This window comes from Mustela nigripes, chromosome 8 (genome assembly GCF_022355385.1).
Source record: "Mustela nigripes isolate SB6536 chromosome 8, MUSNIG.SB6536, whole genome shotgun sequence".
NCBI lineage: Eukaryota > Metazoa > Chordata > Mammalia > Carnivora > Mustelidae > Mustela > Mustela nigripes.
The window spans coordinates 66,633,601-66,643,666 of record NC_081564.1 but is presented as its reverse complement, the minus strand read 5'-3'; the positions used below and the strand labels follow the sequence as shown (position 1 = coordinate 66,643,666).

General features: G+C 56.1%; 1 protein-coding gene across 4 annotated transcripts in view; it reads right to left on the bottom strand.

Moving 5' to 3' along the window:
- Nucleotides 1–364: 364 nt before the first annotated feature.
- The window catches only part of CTIF (cap binding complex dependent translation initiation factor), a 279,477-nt gene continuing 269,775 nt past the window's right edge, over nt 365–10,066 (bottom strand). For all 4 annotated transcript variants that reach the window (XM_059409620.1, XM_059409622.1, XM_059409623.1 and 1 more), the window contains 2 exons: nt 2,542–2,595; nt 365–862 (listed from right to left, as the gene is read on the bottom strand). In XM_059409620.1, the coding sequence (XP_059265603.1) occupies nt 647–862; nt 2,542–2,595 (270 nt within the window). In that variant the 3' untranslated portion in view covers nt 365–646. The remainder of the gene's footprint in view (nt 863–2,541; nt 2,596–10,066) is intronic.

The following is a 10,066-nucleotide window of genomic DNA, read 5'->3' as shown; positions in this document are numbered from 1 at the left end:
TGAGGCTTGGGGGCCACCCGGAGGAGGACCTGGAAGTGGGGAGGGTGCGGCGCGAAGGTTGGAGGAGAAGCCTCCGACCCCCAGCCTGACCGTGGCGGACAAAGGCCGTCAATTACAGGCGGCTGGTGGGGACCGTGCCTGCCTTTGTCCTCCGGGACATCTGCTCTACGTCGCCTGCTGCCAGTTGGTGACGGCGGCTGACAGCAGGAACAATGCAAGCCCGTCTCCGACCCACTTTTTCAGCCTTCTGAGGTCCTTTCTGACCCAAAAGGTACCCTGGCGCGCGGCGCTGCCGGGCCCTCGGAGGAGTCACGGAGATGAAACCCTTCGCACAAAGCCCTGCGGGGGACGCGGCTGGCGGGAGGGGGCGGGGAGGAGCGGGAGTGGGGAGGGGCGACCGGGGCCACCCTGAGAAAGAAACATGCTTCCCTTATTGGTGTGAGCTGCCGCATGCGTGGGGCTGGGGGGGCTCGGACGAGGGGCCCTCCTCCTTCCCTGTCTGGCTCCAGCCTGGCCACCGGCTCTGCCTGCTTCCCTCCCCACTTCGTTCTCCCGCCAGGGCCACCCCTGTCCTCCCGCCTGTCCATCTGGCCCTGGGTACCAGGGCCCCAGCTGCCCGCGGGCCGCCCGCCAGGCCCCCTGGCTGTCAGGCTGTCAGTTTCTGGATGGTTCTGTTGTAGTACTGCGTGATGGGGGGCGTCAGAGGGTTCCAGCTGTTGGCATGGAGCTCGATGACCTCCAGAAGCAGCGACCGGGTCAGCATCGACTCTGAGGGGCAGAGCATCTTGTCGCGGGCGCTGGCCAGGAGCTCGGTCATCATCTCAGGCAGCTGCTCCTCCAGCAGCCGGCCTGTGCTCTGCAGCTGCGGGCGGGGGAGTGGGGGTTAGGACGGGACTCGGGCCCCTGGAATGGCCCCCTGAGCCACCCTGGTTAGGAGGGCTGGGGGCAGGGCCAGGAAAAAGCTGGATTGTCTCTGGAAGGTGCAAGCCAGGCATCTGTGCCACAGGGAGGACAGAGATGTAGGAGGGTGGAAGGAGTCAACTGTGAAAGCCCACATTTACCCACCAATCTGCTGCAAGAATAAGAGGGATTAGGTTATTGCCCACTGCCCAGGGCTGAAAAGAGCCCTCACTGGGACCACACCACTTTTGTCTTTACCCAAGAGCTCTTCTCCTACAGGAAGCCTTCCCTGACCCCTGCCCAGACCCTCAATGGCTGACCTGCTCCCCTCAAAGGCCATCAGGCTGCCCCGTGTTAATTTCCACTTGCAGGGATGTCTCTCTAGAAACGAGCTTAGTCATTATCACCTGCACGTCTCTGCACGGAACCTGAGAGCAGGGATGAGGTCTCCTATTTCTCTCCTGCCCCCAATCCCATCTCCCCACCCCAGCACTGACCTCTGCCCACACTTGTGACACAAAATATGAACGGGGGCAGAAGGCCAGCCAGAGGGCCCGCCCTCAAGAGAGGCCCCCGTGATGCTGAAAAGCCTCTGCGGGGAAGAAGGGGTCCCAGTGGTCGGGATCACGCAGCCTTGGGCAGCAGCCCTTGCGGGTGTCTCCGAGGTATCTCAGTCTCCATCTCTGCCCAGGCCCACCTCGCCCCACCCGTTTTTCAAGGCTCTGCCTTCTTCAAAAGGTTCTCCTCGACCTTCCCGGACCACCTTGATCTCTCTCCTCTGACTCCTCAGGGATGCAGGTTCTGTACCTGTATTTCTTCTCTACCCTGTGTTATCTATCCCCAGCCGGAGTGGAAACTGAGGATAGGGACTAGATTCTCTTTTCCTCCTATTGCCCTGTCACCAAGTCCCATGTACAGTACCCAGATGGAGCCCCACAAATGAATGGTGACCATCCCACAGACCTGAGGCTGTCGTCCAGACTCCCAGCCCCTCTGGCCGCTGAGAGCATTGGCAGTGGCCTTGGAGGCCGGGCAGAAGCCACCTCAGAGCTGTGCTCACACGGCCCTGACAGACCCTGGGCGCCCAGGCTGGAAGCACCTGTTCTCATGGCACTCTGTTCTCAGTGACTGGGCTGGACTCCCAGAGCAAAGTTTGTCGCTGAGGAAGATCCCAGAGGAAGAGTGGTTCAATGCATAGTGGCCACACTTTGGGAGCAGGGGTGGTGACCCCTGCGGGGGTGCTTTGAAGCAGAGGGTGTCAACATGGGGCCTCAGGCCTCAAGCGTCTTCTTCAAGCCGCGCACCACAAAAGCCAATGGAGATATTTGGGGGTGGGGGTTACCTGGAATCCCTTAAGTCATTTATATGGCGGGCCTGGTGCAAGGAAAAGGTGGTCTTGGGGACAGAAGGACAGGGCACAATGTCAGGGCACAGAGTCAGGCATCTCTTCCTCTAGTTAGTGGCAGGCTGGTTACCCTATCCACATTTCCTCTGCTTTGGGGTTGATAATCCTGCATCCACATCAGCTTGGGAAACCATTCCCCACCAGCCCCCTCTACACACCCCTGCATGGGACTGGCGGGTACCTCTTGTGACCCTCCACTGCCCACAACTGGAAGGTCTGAGGTCAGAGGTGCTCACCTCCATCGAGCAGCACAGGACGGCGTCTTCCTTCACATCCTGAGACTGCAAGAGCTGTGGAAGAGAGAGGCAGAGAACACTACTGAGGGGGGCGGCCCCTTCCCAGCCCCGATGTGGCCTGGAACAGGCATGCCGGAGGGGAGGAGGGGGAGAGAGCCCACGAGGGTCAGAGGGTGGCAGGAACACTGCGATTTCTCTAGTAGGACTTGAACACCTGGAGGACTACGGTGGCGCCCAGGCCAGGTGAGAAGGCCACAGTGAGAGGCCACGGCAGAGCAAGGCTGCAGGCAGGTCTGAAGGCGGCAAATATGCTGGGACGGATGGCCATAACAAGAGGTCAGCAAAAATCTTCAGAGCCATACATTTCATGTACAGACTTTCAGACGGGTGAAGGGGGCTCAGCCATGGTCTCAGGTGCTCCTGAGCCCTTGCTAGAGGAGGCCTTCTAGAAATCCCAGCGCTCTTCTGCAAAACCACGGCTGCGCTGACTTACCAGAGGCCGGAATTGCTTCCTGACCGAGGCCATGGCCAGGCTGCTCGGTGGCTAAGACTGGCCATGCCCCCGTCCAGGCTCCCCTCTGCCTCATCTCCTTCCCTCTCTCTCTCAACTGAGCTCTAACTCACACATTTTTTGGCCAAGTGGCCTTTGATGTATTCGAAATGTTCTGCAACCATTAGCATTTACCTAACTCCCTAGCACCACCCCACCCCAAGCCCCTGATCTCTGTCTCTGTGGATTTGTCTCTTATGGATAGATAGTTCACATAAATGCATCATACAGTATGTGGTACTTGGGGACTGACTTCTTTCATGAACAGAACTTTCTAGAAGATTGCCTGTGTGGTAGCAAGGACCGGTCCAATGTTCCTTTTTATGGCTGGGTAATATTTCACTGTATGGAGAGACCACATTTTGTTGATACATTCATCAATTGACAGACACACAGGCGGTTTCCCCTTTTTTGGCTCTCACAGATAATGCCGCTATGATCATGCGTGTACAGGTTTTTGCGAGAGCGCCTGTCTTCAGGTCTCAGGGGATCCTCACCTCCAAGTGGAATGGCTGGGTCTCGCTGCACTTTCTGGGGACTAGACAAATTACAGTGGGGCCGCTATTTTGCATTTCCCCCCAGCAATGTCGGAGAGTTCTGATTTTTCCATATCTTCACCAATATTTGCTATTTTCTGGTTTTTCATAAAATTCCTTTTTCTTAATTCCCAGTAGGAACCTTCTCAAGGCACAGTTCGCAGCTTCAGAGAAGCTCTAATCTTGTTCTCCACAAACTCCGCCAACCCCATCTCCCTCTGGCCCCTTGGCTGACTGGAGAGTCTTCTCGCAAACCCCTATGTACGTGCCCACCGCCATTCCCCGCCACACCGATCCTCACACCCACAGGAGGACCCCGCGTTTGGATTCTCTGCCACGGACGACTTTTCCCTCTGAGGCAACTCCCCATACTCGCCCACCCTTCAAGGCCCACAGCTTTCCTGGAAGGCTCTGGATCTCTCCAGGCCCTGCTGCCCCTTCCTGCTTCTCACTCCCCAGCTTGTCCACCCACTCAGCATTCCACGCGAGGGAAAAGACATTTTCCAGGGGGAACCGACCGCCTCCTGAAGGCTGGCACGGTGCTGTGTTCCAGGGCTAGCTCCTGGCAACAGGAGGGATTCACTTAATGTTCCTCGATACTAATCACGCAGGTGTTTTGGTTGGTTGGTTGGTTTTAAAGGCAGGGTAGAGAGTGAGGAGAGCACCAGAGGAAGGCACTTTTAGGGTGAGTGTCCTCATTCCCTGAACAAGAACTGCAATCAGGGGTTTTGCCCCGGGTGTGACATGCTGGGGACTGTTCCTGCAGCTAGCTTGAAATCCGATTCTGTGTGTCCCCTCTTCCCTTCTGTCAGGTTGCGTATGTCCACCCAGCCCGGGGCCCCTCCCAGCAAGAGCCAGACCGTTCACCTCCGGAGGGCTGAAGATTTAGGGGGAGCTTTGCTGCGTGCCCCGTGGGGGTGCGGGGCATGGAGGCCAGGGCAGACAGGTCAGCGCTGGCTGTACCGGCTGGAGGTGCGCTCAGAGCCCAGCCTCCTTCTCTTCTCTTCCCTTCCCTTGCCTCTCCCTGTATGTCAGAGCTGGGCTGGCAGCAGACACGCAGAAATCATTTGGGGAAGAAGGAAAAGAGCTAGTCCTTGACCTGCTCCAAGGAGAAGCAGACAGAAAGCAGGGGACAATCCAGGGGAGGAAATGGTGCCACCAACACAAAGTGACAGGTGTTGAGGCCACTGGGGTGCTTGTTCTACTCACTGACACAGTCCTGACTCCTGGTGTAAGCCACCAGCCCCACTCTCCTCCTGGCTTACTTCTTGCTGTCGCATCGCTCGCCCCGTCACATTGTCTACTTGTTCGTCTACTGCTGTCTGTCTCCCCGGGCAGAAGGCAAGCTCCACCCACTTCGAGGAACGTGTCCTACCCACGGACCCGGACATGCACCACGACAAGGTTCTGCCGCGTGGTCATTACAGTGAATGCAGCAAGGGTCCAGGCTTAGTGAGTGCCCTGCTGCTCCACCGTCCCTCCCCTGCTACACCAGGATCTGCTTCTGGAGTTTTCTTACCTGCCGGAGCTGCAGAACCCCAAGGGGAGCCAGGGGAGGCTTCCACCAAGCCAGTGCCTGGTGGACCTCTCTGGGAGGCCGTAGGGAAGGGATTCCTTCATTTAGAGGACCTAGGAGGCCAGAGTGAAGACCAGGAACCAGGTTCTGGAGAAAGCTGGGGCAGGTGATTCACCTTGCAGCAGGCCTGTCTAAGGCATGTGGTCTGCACCCAACCCAGCCTGCTCGGGGAAGGGCTGGTGCCCAGCCTGGGAGGGACCTGCGGCCATCTAGGCTGGGGTCCACGTGGGGAGTGGGCCTAGCCCTGTTTACTTTGCAGGGTAGACAGGGACTGATCTATTGTAGGAAAACCCTGTAAGTTTGGCTAGAATTTCCTTCTGAATGTAACTTTGTTCCCTAATAGGTTTTCTGTAGCTCCCCAATAAGGGGGGGGGGGAATCCTTAAAAATCCATAGAAATCACAAGAAAGGGGGGGATCTGGAGGAAGGGGAACTCTTAGAGGCAGAAGACATACTGGCAGCGGGTGGGGGAGGAGAGGCAGAGCTGGCAGCTCGTGGGAAGAACGGGGTCCACTCAGGACGCCTCTACCACATCGGCTGACACAGAGTAGGTGCTCAAGGGGGCTTGTCGTGGTAAGTTGAAATGATTAAGGGATGCCTGGGTGGCTCAGTCGGTTAGGCCGCTGCCTTTGGCTCAGGTCATGATCCTGGGGTCCTGGGATCGAGTCCCACATCGTGCTCCTTGTCCAGCGGGGAACCGGCTTCTCTCTCTGCCTCTGCCTGCCACTCTGCCTGCTTGTGCTCTCTCTATGACAAATAAATAAATAAAATCTTAAAAAAAAAAAAAAGAAATGATTGAAATGAACCTGGGACCATGTTCTGTCCTAGATTAGCTCCTTTGGGGCTCTAGGGACAAGGGAGGTAAGCTTATGGGAATACTGGTAGGAGTTAGGACCTGAGAAGTACTAGATGTTCTGGAAGGTGATTGTTTCCCTCTCCAAGTGGACCCCTGAGCTGCTGACAGCACTGCAAAGCCAGCCACGCCCTCGGCCCTGGTGAGCAAGTGCCCCCTTCTTCCCATTCCCTCTAACCCCCAAGGCCTGGCCTGCCCTCTGCTCCCTGGAGGAGCTGGGAACTACAGACTGTGGTCTCTTTCTGTTCCTTCTCTTTCTTCCCCACATCCTTATGACTGGACTACTTCCTTTCCAATCCCTTCTTCTCCTCTGTGTGTCCAAACTCCCCTGGAATTTGGGGTTCCCTCCCTGGAGGCCCTGGCTCCTGGCTAGCAGGGCCGGGGACAGAAACAGGGTGGGGTGCTCTGGAGGGCCAGGGTGGCTCGCCTGGGCATTCAGGCAGAGCTGTGGGCGGGCTCCCAAGCCCAGGCCTCTCCTCCAGCCTTATCTTACACTGGGTTGTTTGGGAAAGTCCGTGCTAAGCCAACAATCACATCGTGCGATAGGCCCTCTTGCACGGCCTGCTGGGTTTTCTCAGGGAAGTGGGGGAGGACTGGAGTGGGTCATTACACTTTTCCTTCAGAGCTGCTGGGTGCAGGGATGCAGAGAGACCACAGACCACTTCCTTCTCTCCCTGCAAAAGCTGTCCTGGCCTCTTAGGACCAGCATTGGAGAGCAGTCTCAGAGCCCTAGAGCGGAAGGGGCTTTGGAGAACGTCCCCCTCAGCCTCCCCGGAAGTCACAACCTGCTGCTATTTGTGCCGTAATAAGAGGCTGACCTCTGCACCCAGGATCCCTGACCAACTCCACAGGCGCTCCCTTCCAAGACCCCTTCCACTGCCCCTCCTAGAGGTTCCCACGCCCCCGGGGTGATCATGGGCTCCCAAAGACTCTGTCCCTCCCTGTCTGTTTGCAGGCAGTGTCCCAAGTGCAGGATCTTTCCACTCTTTTCCATCTTGGCCAGACTTACCTGTCCTGTGTTCTATTTCTTTAGGACTCTGCTTTTTCCCAAGGGACAGCTCAGGTTTGGATAAACAAATCCCTGCTGGTAGGTAGAGGGGGTTAGCCAGCTCTCTTGTTTATATATGCTCCATTTGGAATCTTCTGGAGACAATGCTTTTTTTTTTTTTCTTGCTTTTCTTTCTTTCTTTCTTTTTTTAACTCCAAAACAAGTCTCAAAAAGTAATGGGAACCCGAACGACTACTTGTCTACCCATTTCACAACCGGCAAGAGGTGGAAGCAACTAGTCAGTGGAGAGAGGGAGGCATGAACTACTGTGGTCCAAGCACATCATGGAATGTTCTTCAGCTTTCCACCAGAAGCCCGGGCTGACACCTGCTACCACACGGATGAGCCCTGAGGACACTACTCTGGGTGAAATGAAGCAGTCACAAAAGAACAAATGAACAAATCCTATAAGATACCACTTTTTTTTTTTTCTTTTGATTCTACATCTATAGTCAGAATAGTCAAATTCATAGGGACCAAAAGTAGGATGGCGGTTGCCAGGGGCCGCCAGGGCAGGGGACTGGGGTGTCAAGGTTTGATGGGGACAGAGTTTCTGTTTGGGATGACAAAATGTCTTGAAGATGGATGGTGGTGATGGTGACGCATTATGAGTGTCCCGAATGTTGCCGAACTGGCTAGAACGTGGCTAAAACGATCGGTTGTGCGTTCTGTATACTTTTCCACCATAACAAACTTGTTAAAGTTAAGTCGCGGCCGGGGATGGGCCCTCGTGGGGTGGGCAGGTCCTGCTCTGCCTGGGCAGGACTCTCTCCCCCCACTGCTGCTGTCGCTTGGGAAGACATTAGAGATTAGATGCAGGGGGGTGGTGGGGGTGGTGGGGGGGATGGGGAGGGCAGGGTTGCCCCACCTTGGGGGTTGCGGGGTCTGGAGTGGGTGGGAGGAGCAGCCCTCTCATCAAAGTCTCTGGCAGAGAGAGGGGTGTGGGCGGGCTGGGGCAGGCAAGCCACCCGCGCCCTCGAACACCGAAATGTGTTTCTTGGATGAGAATCCAAGGCAATTGTGCGAGCCCACACAGTGTTTGTTCGGAAGCTAATGCATTCCTGTCCTATTGTCTCTGCCGGAGACTTGTTGTGGGCACACCCATCATATCCTCCCTGGGGGAGAGGCCAAGGTGCTCAAAGTCAGGCTGGGGGAGGCCAGACAGCAATGAGGGAGACAGGCGGCCTGCTGGGAGCACCCTGGGGTCCCTGGGAGTGGGGGAAGTTCCCCGCCGCAGGGGCAGGCTGCCTAAGGCGAGCCAGGATGTAAGCTGGCTGGTTGCTGGGGATGCCACCCCATGGGAAGGGAAAGGGGGTGTGACGGGAGGACCCGTGGGGTGGCCTCCCTTCGTGGGAGGGGAGTGAGCACCATAGATGGTCAGCCAGGGCTTGCCTTTCCCTCGAAGAGTGAGTGCCCGCTTGAGGTGGGCTGGCCCGCCCGCCCCGACCCCCTCAGCTCTCGACAGCACACACAGGATTTCTACCCTGTAGTACAAACCCACGAAGACTTATGCAGCCATAGCAAAAGTCCAGATCTGACCCTGTCTGTGGGGGGCCTCTCTGCTTTGCGGGGAGCAGAGGGGGTCTGGGAATGGCAACGGGAGAGCGCCGCAAGGTTTGAGAGAGCAAGCGATGTGCTGGATGTGCCCGTTTTCCCGAGAATAAGTTCACAGAGCTCTGATGGCTTGGCTGGGTCTGGGGAAGGGCCAGGGATGTGGCTGGATGAGTGGAGGACATCGCGGAAGGCCAGAGAGAGGAGCCAGGAACGGGGGTGGGGAGGGGAGAGGTCTGCAGGAGCATGGGAGCCACAGTGCTGGCCACAGATGTTGCCGGTGGAGAGAGAGCAGATGGCCGTAACACAGGCAGGGGGGTCTGGACCGGTGACTGAGGTGGGGAGCTGCACGTGACCTCCTGCCTCTCAGGAGAAGCCTCAGGTTCGAGTCCCGGCCCCTCCCTTCTGCGCCTCTGCCAGCCCCGGACTGGCACGTATGGCTAGGTCTGGAGGACGGCATGAGAACTGATGCTCTCGATAGCGACCCTGACTCATCCCTGAGAGGGTCTATTATGTCTGGGTCTCTTCAGGAAGGCAGGAAGGGAGATAATCTATCCGAAAAAGGCTGTCATCAAAATTGAGCAACGAGCCCAGAGTCAGAAGACCTGCTACTCACTAAGAGTCCCCCTGGGCATGTCACGTCATCTCTCTGCACCTCACTTTCCTCACCTGAGAATGGGGCCAATACCTGCCTTGAATTGTTTTGAGACTCAACTGAGATCAGTCTGTGAAGGAGCTTTGAGAAGGGCAAAGCTTGATCTAAATGCAAGGTGTGATTATTGTTATTAAATCTGTTCCTTTATAAACACATATTTTCCCTGAAGATCTTGGCACACTCTTTACGTACCATCCCATTTACCCTCGTGACACTGTGGAGACAGGGAGAGGCCACGGCATTGTTATCTCTACTTAACCGAGAAACTGAGGCCCAGTAGTCGAGTGGCTTGCACAAACCGAGCAGCAAGGCTGAGAAGAACTGGAAGGTGTTCAAGAGTCCTGGATCAGCACCCTTTTTCTTGGAGAATGATTTTAATCTCTCTCACATTTGCTACTGCTTATTTTGGTGGCTGGAGCTTATCATTCTTAATTTGGTTGACCAGCGACAAGAATCAACCTGGGCCTTCACAAAACTGAATGGATTTTACATATTTGTTTGCATTAGCCATCATCAAACCATTCATCCACATATCTGTCCGCTGTACCTGTCCGCACACCCATTTACTTGCCCACCAACTCATTAGTGCATCTGTTCACCCAACTTTGCAATCATCCATCTACCAACACATCCATTTATCCATCCATCCATTTTTCTACCTACCCACACATGGATCCAACCTTCCATCTACCACCCATTCTTGCATCCTTCTATCTACCCACCCACCTACCTAGCCATCCATCCATCCATCCATCCA